Below are 22,953 nucleotides of genomic sequence, written 5' to 3'. Positions count from 1 at the left end.
GGTTAGTGTATCTGCTCTCCAGCCAAAAGGCTGCAGGTTCAAATCCTGGCATGGGTGATTGTGATTGTCCTTGAAAATACTAGCAGTAGATGGCATTGGTGTGGATGATGAAAATAGTTGCAGTTGGTGGAGACGGAGAGCTGTTGAGCAGGTGCCTTTCCTTGATGAGTCTTTGGACTCCATGGAGGTGTTACGTAATAATAAGACTGCACAATAATTCAGATGTAGTCATATTTGATTTGGTTTGCCTGGGGTTTTTTGAAGATGAAGTAATGGTGACAAGTCTGTAAAATGCTGACTGTGAGAATACATTGAAAGTTTGAGTTATGCAGTTTGGTTGATAAGTATATCGGTGCTTTTTTTTGGGGGGGGGGGGATGCACCTTTTATTAATAGTGATGTGTGACAAGTGGTTGTGGTGTATTTTAGAAATTTGCAATATTCAGTAACTTTTTTTTTTTTTGAATGTTTGCCTAGTATTCAGATAAACTTAGTTACTTAATGAAATTTACATTTTTCAATGTTCATTGGTAAGATATTTTCTATAATAACCATTTTCATTTATTTCTGTTAAAATATTCAATATGGTCTAGTTGAGAGCTAGTTGTAAAAGGTTTTTTCACTAGTTATAAATCTTGCAATTTCTTAGCAAAAAAACTTAGATTTAGCATTAGTCATAGTGTCACTATCAGATGCTTATTGATTGGAAAGACTTTAGCATTTAAATTCTTTATAGATCTTTTAAACTGAGTTAAATGAAGGGAAAACTACTCAGGGTAGTGGTTTTCCTTTTATACATTAACAATTAAAGTATTTATCAACTACTTATGAAGTATTGTTAATATCAGAATTCTGATAGATAATGCTGCCAAAAGTGTGATTTTTATTTTTTTTTTAAAGATGATTATGAGGACATTTTTCCTAAGTGTGAAAGGCTGAACAAGCAGGATCTTTTATGGCTGAAAGGTATGGTTCGTCCATTAAGTGAACTTATTTTGCCAGATTCTCCCAGAATGGAATTAGATGATTGGATATTTCCAGGTGAGATCCCATGCTTGAACTTTGTAAATTTGATGTTACTCTTTTATTGTAAATTTCCTAATCATGTATTCAATTAAATTTTGTACTGGAGTTTTTCTCTCATATGGAGGGAGAAAAGGAATAGTTTGTTAGTGTTAAGCTGTGGATTTCCCTTAGAATAGATCTAATGTTATGAGATTTTTTAACAGTTTACTATAGTGAATGTACTATAAATTTGCAATGGTAAAAGTTGACTTTACATTGACAATTTCTAATAACTCTTCTGGGAGTATTACAGCAATAATGTAGAACAATAGTGCTATGAAAAGAAAATGTGACATGCCTTTCAGTTAAAAATGTCCTTTCTAAGCCATTCTTTCTATTCTAGTTGGGTTAAACCCCTTCATCTAGAACAAAGGAATGCTTATAAGGGATTTTCAAATAAAGACTAATTATGTTCATACAAAGGTTGCAGAATTTTCTCTCTTGAAAAGATGAGTATTTACCTCTCTACTAAACAAGCGAGAGAATACATTCACTTAGTTAACAGGCATGATATACTAGCATCATAACTAATTTTAATCAAATCAAAGCTATTTCTGGATTCTCTGGATCTGCATGTTTTTGTTATTTCACCTTTTGTTGTTTATAGCTCTACTTATTGGTCAAATATGATTTTTAGCAATATGTAATTACTTGTCATTATATAAATTCCAGCACAACTAGCACATTGAGAGAGACCTCCAGGAAATCGGACTTGCTGAGGGAGGCCACATGTCACCAGCCATCATACCTTTTCTTGAATTCATTCTTTCACATTACCTGCATTCATCACCCCAAAATGAAGCTGTTCCAATCACACCACACTCTGCTGTAAACAAGGTTACCAAGCCTATAAACTTTCCTCTTTTTAATATAGAATAATTATTGGCATCACTTGAAGCATCTATTTTCAAAGCTAGATTTTGAACAGTGAATACTATCAGAAATATCGGAAAGTATATATTAAAGTTTATTTAATTTATATTTCCAGTATACGCTGTCAATTCCTTAAATATTATCATGAATACTATCAGATCCCTCTGATAGTATCTGTGGAGTAGTAGATACTATCTGATCCTTCTGAATTTCATGCATGTCGGGTGCACGCAATTCAGCTGTCTTTTCAGGCTCTCATGAACATGGTTTTATCTGATATGTTGGGAAAAGGAGTAATTTTTTTTCAGGAAGACTTGTTTATTCTTCTAGTATTGATGGTCACTGTAAGTTACTGAAATTGGTCATCTGTAAGTTGCATCAAGCAAATTTAAAGTTAAACTGCAAAGTGGCAGTTGAATGAAGTTTTGTATCTTGGTATTATTATAAATAATGGAATTAGACCAGATGGGAAAAAATGTCTGCTCTTAATTCATTTAAAATCTAAGATGCTCTTTCATAAATACTTGTTTCAGCTTGCCCAAAACTGGGAGAAACATTTTGCTGATGCATCATATCACTGTTCAAGGCCACTTAGCAGAAAGGCCTTGAACAGGGCCACTTAGCAGAAAGTTAAGTGGCCCTAACTTAACTACTCTGTGATTGAAAGGAGGCTATGGCAATTTTTTTCCCTGAAGAAGCTTAAATTTCTTTTGTACGGTCAAGACAAGAATGGTTGGATCATAAGCCATTATCCTTTCTAAGTAACCTGAACAATAAAAATCAAAGGATAATTACATGGACTCTGGAAATTCAAGAATTTAAGATTAAGGTTGCCTATATAATTAAAAATTCAGTGGCAGATTTTGGCTTTCAAGATCACATGTTTCAAGAGCACAAAAGGAGGATCCTTTCTGGGGAGATGTTTACCTGGAACTAACTTCAGTGAGTGAAGTAAACAAATTGCTCATAAATATTGGAAGTTTATTTGTGAATGATGTGGTTATTCTATGTAAGAATTTGGTCAATGATGAGCCTAAAGTGATAGTTTGGATACTTTATCATTCTACTTCTCTGGCAGGACACAGGTTTTATGGAAAATCTTGCAGTGTGTGCGTGACAGATATTAGTCGACATTAAGCCAAGATGAGGATTTTGTTTGTTAAGTCCTGTCATTTAGTTCAGGTTAACTCCACTTCTACCTTAGTAGAATCTTCCATGGGATCATAGGCAAATGTCTGATTGTCCAGTTCCCCATTCTGATATTTGCCCACATCACTCTACTTGATATTGCTTGCCATTCAAGATTTTTGCTATTGGCACTACAGCCCCATGTAGGGCCTTGTCCTCCTGTTTTTTTGTTTCATAACTCATACGAGGTGGGGTCATTACCCCCACGCTCAACCATGGGAGGAAAAACCCCAGATAAACTGGGGAGAAAACCCTGCAGCTAACTTGCCGATATCTAGAAAGATCCTTAGCTCCTCACATCAGCGACGAGAATCGAACACAGGACAATCCTTTCCCAGGCATATGGTTGCGAAGCGTATAACCACTCAGCTAACTGCACGGACATTCAAGAACATTAACCTCGTATTTAGTGTTGAATACTATAGCTACTCCTTCTCTTCCCTGATTGTTATTGCCTGAATATAACATTTTGTATTTATTGCTTAGAAAGATCTCACCAGTTGTCTTTTTTGTTTCAATCACCCCTATTATGTTGATCTGGTACTTATTCATTTTCTCAGCTAGTTCAGTTTCTTATGTTGTACTGATCTCGAACTCTGATGTTGAGTTGGAGTGTGTTTCAGGATTTGTGGAACATCCCTTGGGTATACATATCAGGAAATTAATGATGGTGAGTTTTTTTGAGATGAAGTCATGGAGAGGAGCCTGAGTTCGAAGTCTAGAATGAGCTTGTGAGGATAATTTGAAGGTTTGCAGGTTAGTTTGTGGTAAAAAAAAAAAAGAGAGAGAGAGGGATATGGTAAGTTATCAAAAGAGGTCATCATGAATTGCAAAAGGAATTTTTCAATACATTGACAGGAGAGAGGAAACAAGGGATTGCTTCTCTCTGTGGTTGTGTAACAGTGGTTAGGAAAGGAATGAGGACTGAAGTTTTTTTTCTTGGAGAATTGTTTTGTCAGAATATATGCAAAGGAGAAAGTATGGTGAATAATGGTTAGTGTATATCTCTTGCAGTGATTTTTCATAACTTTATGGAAATGCCCCTGTGTTAAACTAACCTAAATAACTATAACTATCAACTAACCTTAATACTTATTTAGGCCTTATTTTCCCTTTTGAATTAAAATTCAAAACTACTTATTACACTGCTGTCTTTGCTCCAAATACCAATCATGCAAGTTTTCACACTACAATCCACTTTATATAGTTTATGCAGTCTGACTGCCATTATAGTCAATACTTGTGCAAAACATTACTTTTCAAAATATTTTTGAACCACTTAATTTTTTTTTCTTCATATAACTTATTTGTTTGTTTGCAGAGGCATCACATTTCCTTGATGTAGGAGATTTATTTGAATCTGCAGAGATACTTCCTATACCTCTTCCTAGTGATGATGATGACTAATGTATTCTAATGTAAACTTTAATGTGATTTTTATTTATTGTGAAAATTTTATAAATAAATTACCTTTATATGTTACTTTTGCTTCCTTTAATGAAGTTAGTTTACAAAATTTTCAGTGTCCAAATTATTATTATTACGGGCAACTCCAGGGAGTCCTTAGACTCATTGAGGGGGAGGTCCCAAATCATGTTTATCACAACTATTTGACATTTATACAGTATCTATCATACCTCGCCTTAAACTCATTCACTGTCACAGCATCCACCATAGACTCTGGCAGCCCATTCCACTCATTCACCACTCTAAAAGTAAAGAGCCCAGCTCTAACACCCTTACTAACCACACTTTTGCTCAGTTTCCATGGATGTCTCCTAGTCCTCCCACAACCAGCCCCGTTCTCAAAAATATCTTCTGAATTAATTTTATAGAAACCCTTCAATAATTTGAATGTCTCAATCATATCTCCCCTTCTCCGCCTATCAACCAATTTTTGCAACCCACAAATCCTCAACCTGTTCTCATACGGTTCATTCCACAGACCTGCTATCATCTTGGTCACTTGCCTCTGGATCCTCTCAACCTCCTCTCCATCAAGAAGAAACCTAGGTGACTAAATCTGGGCACAGTAGTCGAGATGGGGTCTTATCAAGGCTCAATACAGAGGAACAATAACCTGCTTGTCAACGTATTCTTCAGTAACCAAGTGATTTGATGAGCTGATTTGGCCACTTTTGCAACGTGCCCCCCTAAACTTCAACTCCTTATCCACCAACACGCCTAAATCTTGTGCCTCATCAATTTCCTGGAGTACAGTTCCACCAATGTAGTAAATTGCTGCTAATCTTTTTGCCCCAAAATGTATAACCTTACATTTTGCCACATTAAATTGACATCCATTCTCCTTAGCCCAGACCTCCAATCTATCTAAATCATCCTGCAAAATTTTGACATCATCTGCATTCACTATTGCCCTACCCAACTTTGCCTCATCCACAAACAAATGAACTGTTCCTCTCAGATCCTTTCCTATATCATTAATGAACAAATTAAACAGCAGTGGTCCAAGAACAGATCCTTGTGGCACACCATTAGTCACAGGCCGTCTTGTGGACTACTCCTGAATAAACCTACATCTGTCAATCACCCTCCTATCCATCTCACCAACCCTATATCCATCCCCCATATGCTGCAATTTACTGATTAGAATTCCATGTGGTATCCTGTCAAAGGCCTTAGCAAGGCCCAGTAGAATCACTATAAACCCATTACCCTTATCCAGTTCAGCCGTCACTGTGTTATAATAGAGCAAGTTACTGAGGCATGACCTACCCTTCACAAAACCATGCTATCCCCGATACAGTATCCCATTTTCATCTATCCAATCTTGTATTTTCCTCTTGACTATTTTCTCCAAGACCTTGATAATGATTCCTGTTATGCTGATTGGCCAGTAATTTTCAACAGCAGCCTTGGCACCACCTTTATGCAGCAGAACTATTTTCCCCTCTTTCCACCCCCTTGGGACTGACCCAGACCCGAGGCTCAAATTAAACAAAATGGTCAAGGGCACTGACAGTTCTTTAGCCGCTTCACGTGCTGGTATACCATCCAATCCCACATTGAGGTTCTGTAATAGATTATTTACCTCTACTTCATTCATCACAATTCCAGTATAAGCTGTTGGTTCTTCTATTCCTGCAATGTCACCACCTGGATGATATACTCTTGCAAAGTGCTCGCTCAGTAATTCCACTATATCGACTGATTCGGTTACCTCCCTACAAATTGAAATTGAATAAATTGAAAATGTTAATTTTTTACTGTTCTAAATTGCTTAAAAATATTCAGTTAGAAGGGTGATCCTTATTACATAGTGATTGCAAAATTGATCTGAATTGAAGTGGAGAATTTTTTTTTTTTTTTTCATAATTACTGTTTTTTATAATACTAGCTATATAGTTGCTGGGAAGCAGTATTTCATCCCATCCTATTCCACATGCAGGTTCAAGTTTTTATAGTCTTTCCATTAAGAAATAAGTCTATGCAGATCTTCGATGTTTGCATCGAAGATTATTAGTAGAAATGGTAATAAAAATAAGAGTATAGTACAAAACTTAATTTTGCATATATGCTAAGCTGAAAAGTTTCACAGGCTTGAACTACAATGTCCAGTTGGCTTGATATTTAATGACTGAGGCCACATGCTTTTAAACCAAGATAACTTAACAGATGGGCTGTCAGTTTGAGACAATCTAATCCTGTGGCCCCCTCTTTTAAGAGGGTTGCAACTGGTGAGCAGTTCTCTCTCTCTCTTGCTTCTGTAAGACCCATTCAGTCTTTGATGTTGTCTTTCCATTGCAGTTGGGGTCTTCCTCTCCTTCCCTCAACTATCTCCTGCAGTACCATTCTGGGGAGCTCTCCAGAAGAACCCTTCATCAAATGTCCTGCAAATGCTATTTTTCTTCTTTGAATACTAGCCATATAGTCACTTTTCACCTTGAATCTCTTAAGAACTTCTTCATTGCTCACTCTTTCAGTCCAGTTGAAATGATCAATTTTTCTTAAGCACCACATTTCAAATGCAGTCAGTCATCTCCTTACTGATAGTCCAGGACTCACATCCCCATATGTCCCCACACTCCAGATCATTGGCTTGAGGATTCTTACTTGTAACTTTTTGTTCAGATTTTGTTTCTTAATATGTGGTATATTTGGAAAAATGCTGGTTTTTCTTTTTTAATTATGTTCTTAATTTTATAGAGTTAGATCTATTGTCATCTGTTATCTAGCTCCTAAGGTATTCAAACTTTTTACATTCTCTATTCTTTTTCTGTTCAAAGTGATTTCCATCCCATCATTTCCTTTCCTTGAAATCTTCATCACTTTTGTCTTTTTGAATGTTTATTTTCATTTAATATCTCTCATTTTCAACCCTGTTCATTCTATTCACAATTCTTTGCAAACCTTTCTCTGTTTCGCTCATGAGTACAATGTCATCCGCATATCTTATATTATTTATCAGCTGTCCATTTATCTTTATTCCATCCTTCAGGTCTTCCAAGGCATCTCTCATCATCATCCATTCACTATAGATATTAAAAAGGAGTGGGGACATCCTACAACCTTGCCTCACACCTTATAGGGATCCATTCAGTATCCTCTCCTTTAAATCTAACCCTGGCTTCTTGAGTTTTATATATTCTGAATAGCAGTCTGATAATTTTTCCATCCATTCCTATTTTATGCATAATATCAAATAAAACAGTGATTAACATTATCAAAAGCTTTTTCGTAATCCACAAAGAATGGATATAAATCTTTATTGCACTCGATCGTTCTTTCCCCTCCATATCCGCAGTGTTGTAATGGCTTCGCTAGTTCCCCTGTTTCTCCTGAAGCCAAATTGTGCTTCACTTAATTCTCTCTCATCTGTTCTGTTCTTCTGTATATTTTTTTGATTAGGACTTTTGCAACTTGGCTAATCAAGCTAATAGTTCTGTGCTTATTGCAATCTATCGTTCCTGTAGTCTTGGGAATAGGAACAAAAATAAATCTTACGAAATCTCTAGGTATTCTATCCACCTCCAGACTTCTATTAAAAATGATGGATAGAAGTTTTATTCCTTCCTTTGCCAGTAATGCCTTTAGCAGCTCCCTTTGAACATCATACACTTCCAGAGCTTTCTTATCCTTTATTCTTTTGATGGCTGCTTCAGTTTCCCATTCCTTAATCTTTGGGGGTATCATCATTTTCTATCTGATCACATTCCAGATTATCTTCATCTCCATAAAGTTTTGTTACAGAATTCTTCCACTTTGTCATTTTGAGACATTAGCCAGTCCAAAAGTATTATGTTGGCTGAAAATACTCATACATACGACACAAGGCAGTCTAAATCTAATATGCTAGTTGAGGATGTCAGGTTTCCCACTGTTTTCATCTGGTAACCTGAGTGAACAGTGAAAGATCACTGGCATAACATGAATTGAATAGAGGCACTATCAATATACATAGGATCTGTGGAAATGAGATGTGGCTAGTAGATTTACAGAACTACTGTGCTTACATAACTGATACTGCTGAGTTAAGTACAAAATGATTTATTCAGGCAACAGGAGTTAAAGGAGTTATAACATTTATCAGTTTTTCAAGTACACTGTAGACCAATTTCTAAACTGGATAATGACTTATTTTGCATCTATGCTCCACTCACTAAAAGCACCAATAGCAAGGAGGTGGAGGAATGTCCTCATTATTTTGAAAAGTTAGTTAACATAAAGGAAAAGATGGTTCTAGATTTAAACAGCAGAGTAAGGAATTCTAGATCTATAGAAATGTTTTTAGAAATTTGACATACAATTTCAGAAGTCCCTACCCAATATTCCAACGTGCACATTAATTCATGGAGCCTCCAAAGCATAGCCGATGGAAAGACCTGGGTTTGAATCCAGCGTCCAGGATGTAAAGAACCTTTATAAGGGCTTTTCAGCTGAAGGCAAGTTAGTCCATCTCATATGGAAATAGTAGTTTCCCCTCCTGGAAACTTGGGTTTTTCACCTGGCAACAAAGAACAAACAAGTCAGAAAATTAAGACAACACTGGACTCAAGCCTAAGTTGCTTCAGCTGTAATTCCAAGTAATGCCATAATTTCATGAGGAGAGAACAAGAAACAATCATTGGTACAATTTGAATATACAGGAGGGGTGCTTAAGGGTCAAAGCTGTATAACTGAGAGGAGACCTCCACATAGCCTTTAAAGGAATGCGGAGAACCGACCAGGGCTTCTGACCTAATGTCCAATCCTCACCTTCTCGTGGTGCACCCTGTTGGGTATCTACTTTGATACTGAACGAACGAGGATGGGCTGGCAATTTGGGATTTAGCCGACCAAATTGTATTCTTATTGGTTAAACCAAAATAAAAAATGATGGTACAACATGACAAAATTTCATGCCGGCTGGGGCGTCGCCCGGTTAAACAAGGCCCCGTTGTTTTTGCCAGGGAACCAGGGTGAACAGCGAAAAGTCAGCTACTGGAACAAATCTGAAAACAAACCCCAACTCAACATCACCAGAGTTAAAGATCGGTACTATCAACGTAAGAAGCCTGAATGGCAAAGAAATGGAGCTAGCTGAGGAATTAGATAAGTACCAGATCGACATAATAGGGGTGACTGAAACAAAAAAGACCAAAACTGGTGAGATCTTTCTGAGCAATAAATACAAAATGTTATATTCAGGCAATAACAATCAAGGAAAAGAAGGAGTAGCCATAGTATTCAACACAAAATACGAGGCTAATCTTCTTGAATGGCAGTCAGTCTCAAGTAGAGTAATGTGGGCAAATATGAGAATGGGGAACTGGACAATGAGACTTATTTGTGCCTATGGTCCCACAGAAGGTTCTACTAAGGTAGAAGTGGAGGAATTTTTTGAGGCTTTAGAAAAAGCAACTGACACAATGAAAAAGGAAAAGTTGGTCCTTGTTGGGGATCTAAATAGTAGAGTAGGAAATGATTGTGAGACATACAAAAATATTTTGGGAAAATTTGGAGAAAAGAGCAAAGCTAATAATAATGGCAAATATCTGTTGGATTTCTGCTCAGGACATGGACTGGTTATTACTAACACCATGTTCCAACATAAAAATGTGCACAAATTCACATGGAGAGAAGAGGCAAGGAATAAGAAAAGTCTCATTGACTATGTTATTGTTGATAGTGATGTTTTCTCCCTGGTGCAGGACACCAGAGTGTACAGAGGATTTGAAATTGGAAGTGATCACTATTTAGTCTTGAGCAGGATAAAATTGAATTTCATATTGAAAAAAATAACATGTAAGAAAGTTTTAAAGCGAATAAAAGTTGAGCAGCTCTCAGATGTAAACTGTAGACTAAAATACAGAAATATTATTGAAAAGAAAATGAAAGAGTTTGAGAACAGGAATCAAACCTTGGAGATTCAGTGGCAAACTCTGAAGGAAACATTGATTGATTCTGCCAGAGAGGCATGTGGTGAGGTTGTGTGCAAAGATAAAAAAATCAGAACTCCCTGGTGGACACAGGAAGTTAAAGAGGCAGTGAAGGAAAAGAAGAAAGCATATCAAAAGTTCCTGGCAAATAAGTCAGCTTTTACTCTTACAGAATACAGAGACAAATGTAAGAAAGCTAAACAGTGTGTAAAACTAGCTAAACAAAAGTCATGGGAGGACTTTGGCAAGAATATAGAAAATAAATATCAAGAAGGTGGCAAAATATTCTGGAGGTTGTTGAAGAAGCTTAGGAATGGAGGAAAGAGTGCTGTAAAAGGAATTAGAGATGATAAAGGTGAAATGAAAACAGGAGAAAAAGATATCCTTGAAGTATGGAGTAATTACTTTGGAAAACTGCTAAATGAAACAAGCAGTGATGACAGCACAGTGATAAAAAACACTGACCAGTCATGCAGTCAGGAATACATATCCATACTTGAAGTAGAAAAAGCCATCAAAGGCTTGAAATGTGGAAAGGCAGCAGGAGTAGATGATATTCGACCAGAAATGCTGAAGTATGGTGGTATGAGTCTTACAGTGGCTGCACTGCATAGTTCAGAAAGCCTGGACAGAGGGACGAATTCCCGATGATTGGAGTAGAGCTCTCATAGTACCCATATATAAAAAGGGAAATAAAACTGAATGTGAGAATTACAGAGGTATTTCCCTACTGAGTGTTCCTGGCAAGATCTATGCAAGTATACTTGAGGAACGGTTGAGAAGAATTGTGGAAGAAAAGCTTGGTGAAGAACAAGCTGGATTCAGGCCAAATAGAGGCTGTCAGGATCAGATCTTCACTTTACGACAAATAGTCGAGAAAGCATGGGAATATAACAAAGATCTGTATTTAAGTTTTGTCGATTTGGAAAAGGCATATGACAAGGTGCCAAGAGAGAAGCTATTCAATACGCTTCAGTTATATGGTGTCAATGGGGCATTATATCAAGCAATACTTAGTCTTTATTTGAGTTGTGAGTCTGCAGTTAGAATTGAAGGAAGTACAGGAAGATGGTTTAATGTTAAATCTGGTGTGAGACAAGGATGTACGTTATCCCCTCTGTTATTCATTATCTATATGGATCACATTATGAAGGAATGTGGTATTAAACCTGATATCAAAATTGGAGATGTTAATGTCAGCTCTTTGCTTTATGCGGATGATGTTATACTTCTAAATAAATCCGCTACAAGTCTGCAAGATTCTCTGACTAAATTGAATAGCTGTTGTAATAGATATGGTATGAAGGTCAGCAATGAAAATAGGCAGAATCATTGAAAATGTCAACTGTGTTGTGAATGGAAAACCTGTGGAACAAGTAAAACATTTCAGCTACTTAGGCACAATTTTTACTGAAGATGGTAAACTAAATATAGAAATAGACAACAGAATCAGCAAAGCTGGTATCGTGGGAAGTCAATTGAATAAATTCATATGGAATAAGAAAGAAATTAGTCGGAACACTAAATTAGCTGTATACAAGACTGTGTTCAAACCAATTTTAACTTATGGATCTGAGAGCTGGGTCAGAAGTAAAACACTTGACCAAAGACTAGAGACCGCAGATATGAGAGTCCTGAGAAAGATTAGAGGCGTGAACAGATGGCATCAATGGCAATATCATATTAAAAATGAGGATATTAGGAAAGAACTTGACATTGTCAGCATCCAGGAATGCGTTAGCAGAGTTAATCTCAGATGGTATGGTCACTTAAATAGAATGGGAGAGGAAAGATTAGCAAAACAAGTGTACTCTGCCAGTTTGGCAGGAAAACGACCCAGAGGAAGACCAAGATATAGGTGGATTGATACGGTAAAAAGTGCCTTAGACGATAGAAATATAAGATCTGATAATGTTGGAGTCTTGACAAGTAACAGACTGATTTGGAGGAAAATTGTAGATAGGAAGTTAGTAATGATGTAATTTTTTCATGTAGTACTGTCATATCCTGTACACCCCTTGAGGGTACATGGCAGGAATTTGATGATGATGATGATGATGAATATACAGGATGATCAAAATTAAAGTTACCCTGTTTAAGGCCTTGTGGAGTGTCACTCGGTGATCCAAATGCTGCAAAAACCTTGCAGGAATACATTGTGCATCATGTGGAAGTAACATCTGAGAAAACCAATAGTTCCAAAATTTGCCACCAGGGGTGCTGAATGATGTACTAAATGTGGATGTAATTTTTCTATGTGTGTAAGGAGAAAAGTTGACAAGCATAAATAATATTTTTATTCATTACCGTTATGCCTTCATGGGCTTTACTGATAATTGTGCTGCCCTTTCAAGTATGCCTGCAGAAAGCAGCTGGTCAAGACTGATGTGCACATGCTGTATTATGCTATCTTTCAGCACTGGCAAGTTATCAAGATGATCCCAATAAACCCTGTCTTTGAGAAATCCCCAGAGCCAGAAGTCGGATCAGGTTGAATGAGGCGGTCATGCAACGAGAAACAAGTGGCTGATCACTATGGCATCTGTGAAATCTTTTCAAAGAACCCCCCCCCCCCCATCCTGCATGAAAATGACTGAATCCAGGCACTGCTGTATTTGATGTGGCACAACAGATTGTTTATCATATCGCGATATCTTTCGGCATTAACTGAGCAAGGTCACAGGACCCGACTGGCGAAAGAAGAATAAGAATGGTCTAATGATAAACGAAGCTGTACCCACACCAGACAGTAACTTTGGGTGAATGCAAAGGAATTTGTTGGATTGCATGTGGGTTTTGTGTATCCTGTACCTGGCAGTTCCTTTCAGGTGAAAGTGAGCCTCATCTCCCCACAAAATCATCCACGGCCATGCAACATCCAACTCCACTCAAGCAAGGAATGTTAAAGTGAATGTCAGTCGACTTTCCAAGTTCTGTGGGTGCAACTGCTGGTCAGGGTTATCTTGAATGGGTAGAAACATAGAATCTTCCAGATAGGCATATCCATGCCTTGATACAGCATGTGCACTGCAGGAACCAATGCTGTTATTCATGGCCTGCTTCACAACAGCAGTAGCATCTTCATTCACCTGTTGTTAGCTGATTGGTTTGTGACTCTGTCAAGTCTCACTCCCAACAATCCTGTTTCTTCAAAACAACTAATCATTTGTCACAGAGCACTTGGAGATGGACTTCGACATTTGTTTAGGCAATGAAATTCTAGGAGTGCAGCAACAGCATTGCATTTGTTTAGGTACAGTCTCATGAGCAACGCACATTGGAGTAAGGTTAGTGCCATCACTGTGGACTGTATTAACAACCAGAATGAAGGGAAAAATCCTGTCCATTTTTTTAAAAACCTTTCTGCCAAGTTGATATGCATATTCCATGCATGAAACCTGTACCACCTAAACAAATGTTTAGGTGGTACAGTTTCAAGAGCAAAGCACATTGGAGTAAGGTTAGTGCCATAACTGTGGACTGTGTTAACAACCGGAATGAAGGGAAAAATCCTGTCCATTTTTTTTCAAAAACCTTTCTGTCAAGTTGATATGCATATTCCATGGATGGGGAGGAAGGGGGGGGAGTTCACTGCCAGTGGTGTTTAAAACTCCCCTGGCAGTGAACTTTTTTTTCCCCTTCCTCTCAGATATTGTTTCTGCATGGCACACAATGTATTCCTGCAAACGTTTTGCAGCATTTGGATCAGTGAATGCCACTCCACAAGGCCTTAAAACAGGAGATAATTTAATTTTGATTAGCCTGTATATGAATATTCAAAATTGTAAGAATATGCATGAAGATTTGAAATATCACAAAAAATATTTAGGGTTCTGATATGACCACACCTGGACTGTGCAGATTTGGTTGCCCAAATTTATTGAGTATGTGGAGAGGATTCAGAGACTAGTGGTATGCGATTTGTTTCCAAGTGTGGCTTATAGGTGGAAAAGAGGGAATATGCTAGAAATGTGTTAGTTACCAAAGAGATTTTCTAACGTAGATAAATCTCAATACATAACTAGAAGACAACATGTGGTCGGTTGTTAGTAAGGGTTTAAGGACTAATTTAAAAATAGTTGTGTGTTTTCTTGTTCAAGTTTAACAAGAGGTATGACTAACATTGTCAGAAGTTAGTGTTGCCTCTTACAGCAACCATTATTAAACTGCCTGGAGATGCCCGTGTAATATTTCAATACCAGTAGTGTCAAATTTCAGAAAGCTAGAAAAGCAGCTAGAAGAAATATTTTTGTTGATATTTAAATACAAAGTTAGTTTTATTGCATTTTTACTACATAAATCAAAACTTGAATAAAAGAGCAAATTTCAGGTAAATGAATAAAGCTGTCATCATTTGAAACCTAAATCAAATGATTTACTCAAATTCTGGTGATCAAGAAAAGTTATGGCAATACATAGCAATACTTCTCGAATGGTAACCAGTTTAGTGAGGTGTACAAATATCAGAATTGGAAATTTGAAGTTATTTTTGCCTATTATCAGACAGTTTTGATATGGAATAATTTATTGAATCATCAGCAGGGATGGATAATAGAAAGTAAACTGGTTCTTGTAAGAGATTGAAACAGAAGTTAAGAGAGGGAAAAAAAAAAGCCTAAACATTTTGAGAACTTAAGAGACAATGCTAATAATAATAGCAAATACCTTTTTATAGATTCTTCTGCTCAGGTCAGGATGTGGACAAAATAACACCATTTTATGTTGATATTTAAATACATAGGTTGAAAAGAGGTAAATGAATTTATGCATATCTTTTCATTAAAAGATATGCATAAATTAACAAGGAGGAAACACAAAACAATCTTATCAGTCATTGTTGATTAGTAATCTCTTCAGATGGCTGTGAGATGAAAATATATAGGGAATTTGTAATAGTGGCTACTACCTAGTATTGAGATCAAACCAGCAATTTGAGCAACATATTCAAGACATGATACATTGTCCCCATATCGACCAGGTTGGCAGAGTGGTTAGCATATCCACTCTCCAGCCAAAAGGCTGTGGGTTAGAATCCCACCATGGGCATGGATGTTTGTGTTGTCTGTGAAAATACTAGCAGTGGTGGGCAGTAGATGCTGTTAGCTATAGTTGGTAAATTTGAGTGGTGGAGACAGATCTAAACCGCTACCTGAAGTTCAACCGCTCCATACAGTAGGCACCCTATCTTCTAAAAGACTTAGCGAAGATGCCATTAGTGCCCTAAGCCTCGGACACGATTTTGGCGTCGCACCTATTGAAGTTCCAGTATTGGATATTATGTACAACATCAAACGCGGAATCTGTCACTTAGCTCCAGAAAGAGCCAATAACATCAGACTTGACGTAGCTAACATTCTCTCCTGTTCTTCACCTCCTAAAGTTAATTTATCTTCCAGTCAACTCTCTGCCCTCAAAAAATTATGGAAAGAAAAAAGTATTGTCATCACCAGAGCTGATAAGGGTAATGCCACTATTGTTCTCAATGCCTCCAAATGTAATCGGAAAATGGATATTATTCTCCATGACCGTGCTACCTACATACCACTGGAACACAATCCCACAAAAACTCAAGTTAAAAAAGTTTTTTCCTGGCCTCCTGGGAAGAAACATAAAAAAACTCTAACCATTCTGTTCTCGTTCCTCCCGGATATACGGTTTACCCAAAATCCACAAACCTAATTCTCCCCTAAGATCTATAGTAGATGCCACCAAATGCAGCTAGCTAACTCTTTGACCCTCCTCGCTTATGTAAAAAAAAAAAAAAAACTCCACCCATTTTAAAAACTTAACTGAAAATGTTACTTTAAATAATACAGATATATTGGTCAGCTTTGACATCATCTCTTTGTTTACAAATATTCCCCTAATTGACACCTTAACACTCTTAAAAAAAACGTTTTTCCTTCTGATATCTTAGAGCTTTTTTCCTTTGCCATCAACTCTGGTTATTTCTCTTGGAAGAACAAAATCTACAAACAGATTGAACTGCCATGGGTTCCCGCCTCTCACCCCTCTCTTGCACTTATTACATAGAAAATTTTGAAAAATGAGCCATTGACTCTTCCCCTCTAAAACCTTCTGTCTGGCTAAGATATGTAGATGATGTGTTCTCTATTTGGCCTCATGGCCCAGACATATCAGATTCCTTTCTCAGTCACCTCAAACATCCAAGAATCCAGTTTACGATGGAAAAGGAAAATAACAATAGTTTACCCTTCCTAGATGCCTTAGTAACACGCCTTCCTAATGGTAACCTTTCTTTCTCTGTATATAGAAAACCTACTCATACAGCCATATACATTCACAAACTCTCCCACCAATATGGCATTATTAAAACTCTGACCAATAGAGTCCACAATCTTTTTTCCAGTAAAACTGCCCTTTCAACCGAACTCAAACACATACACAACACCTTCCTTTCCAATGGCTATAATGACTACAGAATTAAAAAAAAATCAAGTCCTTCCCCATTCCCTGACCATCTCTTCAGGACTTCAGAAATGCCATCACCATTCCTTACATCCGTGGTACTTCAGAAAAAATAGCCAGATCATTAAAAAAGTACAACCTCCATACATCTTTTAAGCCCCACCGTAAACTTGCTATCCTTATTCGCTCCACTAAAGACCAGCTCCCTCCTCTTTCAGTACCTATTGTATATAGAGTACCTTGTTCCTGTAAACTTGCCTACTTCGGACAAACAGGCAGGTCAGCATCCATCCGGGTAGAAGAACACAGTTCTTACATCTGCAAACATGATTATGATCAATCTGGCCTTGCAGACCATGTTTTGGATACTTCCCACAGGATCTCCTGGACTACCATGTTCCACCATAGTAAATTCAAAAAAGAAAGACTTCTTTGAATCTGCATCTGCACTCAGGAATGAACCTAATTTAAACAAATATGGTTGCATTAAACTTCCCAAAATTTGGGAAATTTTAATTATCAGAGATCCCTCTTTACATCCCAGGCTGCCTGCAAATGCCTATAGAGGGCGCACCACCTAGATAGGACTTTAGTTTCACTCTGTATTGTATTTGTGTGTGTTGTTACAAAAAGTTTTTGTAACAACACACACAAATTTTGTAATCCCCGAAGATGTCTCTGTGACGGAGACAAAATATTGGTATTAAAATTAGTTTTAATCCTTTCTCAGTGCTGTTAATATTCCATTAAACCTCTAACATGAATTCTTCGCAGCACTTAAGCCTCAACACACTTATGGTGGAGACAGAGTTATGGAGTGGGTGCCCTCCTTGGATGTGTCACATATCTTTTGTGGTTCATGCATAATTTCAGCAAACCCAATCTTTATCTTAGTTTTAGATAGGGAGTAACCATTAAAAAAGAAAATGTACTAAAATTCTGAGAAGATTCATACAGCTTCATTTGATAACTGACTATTCATTTGATAAATAACTCAAATACATAAATATTATTGAGAGGGGGGAAAATGGAGCATGAAAACAAGAATCAAATCAAAGTGGCAAAAGCTGAAGAAACATAACTCAGTTTTCTTCAGAGATGAAAGAATAAGTCATGTTGGATATAAGAAGCAGTCCTTGAAAGGGATCCAGAAAAAGTGTCAAGCTAAAAACTTGGCATTACTCTTACAGAAAAATAGCAAAAAGGTCCATGCTCAAAGGATATGAAAAGAAAGTAAATTATTTACTGATATTTTTTGAAATAGGAACTACAGATTAAATATACACTCATGAACAGTTGAATTAGAGATACCTGCCTAGTAGAGGATAGCATCCCCTTTCACCTTGATGACGATGCGGCATGGCATGGACTCCACAAGGCACATGAAGCGTTGGAGAAACAAACTGATCCGTGACCGCTGCACAGCCTCCCACAATGCACAGAGATAGGTCGGAGCAGGGTCCAGACATGTATTTCTACAGCATCATATGTGGTCAATAGGATTGAGGTCAGGGGACTTCAGGAGCCAGCCAAGCATCCTCATGTCCATGGAGTGTTCATCCACCCACTAAGCCACAATTCAGGAGCTGTGGGCCGGTGCATTGTCTTGCTGTAGGTACAGGTCGCCTGCAGCAGGGTGTTGTAGGCGCAGAAATTGGTGCACATGATCTGACAGCAGGTCCCTGTATTGTTTGCCGGTGAGGGACGATGGTAGATGTACCAGGGGACCCATTTCATCCCACGTAAACAGTCCCCATACGAGGATACCACCACCACCACTGGCCTGAACTGTACCCTGCTGGTATGAGGGATCCATCGCTTCATGTGCTTGGCGACGTACTCGTTTCCTGCCATCGGCATGTATACCTCGACACATCAGTCCAGGCGACCTTTTTCCATGCATCGAAGGTCCAATGGCTGTGTTCCTGCACCCATGGTAATCATTGTGCCTTATTAAGTGTGGTGAGCAGAGGTACCACCTGGTGTGGCTGCTCGCATGTCGTTGTCCAGCATTGAATTGGCAAGTGAACTGTGGCACTGGCCCGTCCATCCACTGTTACCATCCGAGTTAGCTGACGGTGTCCCCTGTCATCGACACATTTTATACCAGCAGTTTCCCCTGGTGGCTATGGTTTTACCCGATTCCACGTACTCACGGTACACTCTTGACACAGTGGCCCGTTAAAAGCCCAGTGCCTGCATGACTTTGGAGATGGAGTGCCCATACGTCTGGCTCTGACTATCTGGCTGCGATCGAATTCACTGAGATCTCGTGTCTTCCCCATTCTGTGCTCGACTATTACTCAGACAGTCAGTACAAGGTCTGATGACATCCCTGTCACGTGACACTATTACATTTGCCAGGGCGACCACAGCACCATTTTGCCAACATGGCAGGTATCTCTAATTCAACTGCTCATGAGTGTATAATACAGTTTAAGAAACATAAATTTATTATACTAGTATACAGACAAGTCTGTGTAGTTGTACCCTCAAATAAACATACACCATCTGGCATAAATGTTTATATAAATGTGAAAGTAATTTAAAATTCTATGAATCATAGTTTTATATAACATAATCTTAAGTGAGAGAAAAATATTACTGATATATTCAGAAATTTTTGAATATATCATATCCATATGTCACACATCACTGTTAATAAAGGTGCTAGTATGTTGTACCATTGCACACTTCTCCTAAAAAAACAAAGAAATGAGATATTCTGGAGCAGTTGCTTTACAAAGTTAAATAAGATGAAATGGTAAAACTTTGAAAATAATCAGGAGGGAATGTACATATTAGCAATGGGTGACCAGATTTTCAAAACAAAAAAGGGGCATTTTGAATTTTTCAGTAATTAAAAAAAAGGGACACTTGTGGTATGCTTTACATAAAAATGGAATACTTATAATTACAGTACACAGGACTAAAGTGTGCATTATAATTATGGAGTATCAGCATTATCATTATTATATTTATATCAAGACATTTTCTTCCAAAAGTGTTGGTTCTTTTAAGATGCACTCATAAAAGTCGATACATGAAATGTCAAAGTGTGTGTCTTGATTACAGTTATTGCTTTCAGTCTTGGTCTTGAAGTGGTTCTTTTCATCAGACCACAAAGAACTCATGAGAGAAAAAAAAAAATTCTCTTTACAGTTGTTTGTTCCTGGGATTGCCATAACAAATGCAACAACTGGTGGTATTTTTTGTAGTGAATGTTTTCTCTTGGAGCACTTTAAACATGTTGCACCACTTTTTGTACACTTCAGTGTTTGTGTCTTTCCATTCTTTCATCTTGGAGTTCACAATAATATTGTGAACTCCAAGATGATTGCTTTTAGGCTGCTTGCATCTTCATTCCAAGTTAGTGGAGTTTGCAATTTAATCTAGCGAAGTGCTTTCAATGGCTGGAAATGATAAGTTCATTTGCTTAAATATTCAAGGAAAGTATCATAAAATAAATTTGTACTGTCTAAAAATTACAAATAGGAAAACTGAAAAATTCAGTTTTCCTATTTGTAATTTTCTGTCTGAGCGATTCCAATTCTTCTACCACTTCAGTCGCCGAAATATTTTCCCTTTCTATTTTCATTACTGTTTCTGGGAATATTTTCAGCTAGCTTTGCATGAAATGGAGCCAAAGTATTGATTGTTGGTTACTGAAAAATGATTTCAACAATGTAGGGCATTTATCTTGTGATTAAAAAGTAAGATCTGAGTCCATCATACATGTCAATAATCCTATTCACAGCTGGTAGTAATAAAAACCATCTTGTTTGTACACTACCTAGAACATGCTTATATTCATTTTCTGTAAATGCACAGAAAATCAATTCCTCTACTCTCATGGTGTAAATGTGGAAATACTGAAATATTTTATTCACAATTGTTTCGATATCAATAGGCAAAATATCAGCACGTCTTTACACCATTATGAACAACATGAGCAGCACAGCCATTAGCATGAATGTTCATTTTTAACCCTTTGAAAATACATTGCTGGAACCACTTCGTTTGTATCCACTGAAGTTGGTGTTGTAGTTATCTGCAAAAAATCAGTAATTTTCTCAGTCAGCTGCTGTTTCTGCAAAATATCCAATATATGATTTGCAAGCAGTTCTGTTGTTTCTCCTGTTATGTTCTGAAAATCTTATCACTTTAACCTGAAGGTATTCAGGTTAAAGTGATTTTGAAATTATAAATTCGGTATTATTTCTGGGAGAATTCCCATGTTACTCCTCTTAAAAAGAACTATTATTTTTACGGCTATTTTGTCTGCTTTCATTTAGGAGTGCCCCCTTTTTTTTTATGTTCATTGGCCCTTTACTCAAGAATTCTTAGGGCATTAGTATATATAGAGACAGATATATGCAGAAATAATAGAGGAAGAAAATTTGGGCATACCTTTTTTGGATGTTGTTGGCTGTCTTCAGGGGATGGGTTAACAAGGTACGAGCTGTTTTGACTGCCCGTCATTTTTGGAACTCATGGGAGAGGTGTAGGCAATGTCACGTCAGCTTGGTGTTTCTGCTTTAGAGTGCTTGTGTTATTGCCTATTGATTAGAGTTGTGACCTAATTTTTATGTTATGGAGCTTCCAACACTCGGAGATTATGTGGGGTTGTTGATTGAGTTTTCGTCACATTTTATGGCCTGTTGTTTCCGATATTCAAAGCATTGTTTCATTGTCTTGTCTGTCTATTATTATGGCCTTGTCGATTTGCAGGATATGTTTCCGTTCAATATTCAATAATGTTCTGTTCTGCTATTTATAAATTCGTTTTTTCATTGTTAGTCTGAGAACCTTTCAGACCATCCTCGTAAGTTAAACTCATGGTTTGAAGCAAGTATGACGTGCTCTAGTGCAACTCATAATGATTGTGAAGTGTTTTTGAAATTGTAATGGAATATGGTTTTGATAAAGGAAAATAACATGCAACAAAGAGACCACTAGTAAGTCAAATGCCACTGTATCTAGCACATAATTTGCCCTGAAGCTGTTTCAAGTGAGAGGTTTATAGTCTTCTGTATAGCGCTTCATGTGATATTTGCATGATTTAATATTCTCTGTAGTACAATGTACTGGAGACAAAGAAATAGTATTTTGGAGATAGCACTACGAAAAGTTTCACAAAACTGTAAAGAAGCCAGAGTTCTTGTTTAATCATTTAATCAAATGTAAACAAACAGTTTGCATGTGAAGTATCTTCATGACCAGGCTACTTGTATGTAGAGGCTGCACCAGCCTCTTGCAATCATGTGATTGATGCAATTTCTAGTAGCAAAACTTCCAGTTTTTCTTGTTCATAATTTATTTCCATATGTACAGTTTAAGGTTGTGCCAAAACATGATAAACTGTTATTCTTGTGTTTGAATTTGGTTAGGTTTGAAAATATTATTGATCTTTTCTGTTATTTTTAGGATGTTTGAAACTTTTATATCAATGTCAGCTTCTTTTATATATGATATGAAAGATAGGAAGGTGAAGAGAGGAGTGCTGTTAATGATTGCAGAGGAATTGTCTACAAAGTGTGGAATTTGATAGTACATGCACCGATTTTGAATCTGTGTGGTGTGAAGTTGAAATTAACAAGCTTGCATATCTGATAGGTTGCTGTTATAGACCAGGGAATGTAGAGAATACTGATTGTGAAATGTTTAGGCAAATTGGTTGGGCATGTAAAAAGAAGGTAATCCTGATGGGAGACTTTAATTACAGGAATGTAGAATGGAAGGAGGTGATAGTGTACAAAAACAAGAAGAGTGAGTATGCTGAATTTCTGACAGATAAATATCTTACGCAGTATGTGACTGAAGCAAATAGAGGCTTTAATGTTTTGGATTTGGTTATAACTTCACAAGATGTAGTTAATGCAGTACTGACACTGCTGCTATTTGGTGAGAGTGATTATGAAATGCTTGTTTTGGAAGTGGCAATACAGGAAAAGGTTAATACCAAAAACAGATATATGTGGAAGTATAAGGTGGGTGATTATGGGAAGCTCTGTAGTCAA

The 22,953-nt window shown here is 37.3% G+C and overlaps 1 protein-coding gene across 1 annotated transcript in view; it reads left to right on the top strand.

The window, feature by feature from the left end:
- The window catches only part of LOC150106797 (uncharacterized), a 128,447-nt gene that overhangs the window by 82,646 nt on the left and 22,848 nt on the right, over positions 1-22,953 (top strand). Inside the window, exons 5-6 of the mRNA XM_090393319.1 lie at positions 900-1,040; positions 4,447-4,543. Coding sequence (XP_090249445.1) covers positions 900-1,040; positions 4,447-4,532 — 227 coding nt within the window. The 3' untranslated portion in view covers positions 4,533-4,543. The remainder of the gene's footprint in view (positions 1-899; positions 1,041-4,446; positions 4,544-22,953) is intronic.

Source organism: Typopeltis vanoorti, chromosome 5 (assembly GCF_054136105.1).
Source record: "Typopeltis vanoorti isolate ZY-2024b chromosome 5, IOZ_Tvanoo_1.0, whole genome shotgun sequence".
NCBI lineage: Eukaryota > Metazoa > Arthropoda > Arachnida > Uropygi > Thelyphonidae > Typopeltis > Typopeltis vanoorti.
This window is presented reverse-complemented; position numbering and strand designations above follow the sequence as displayed.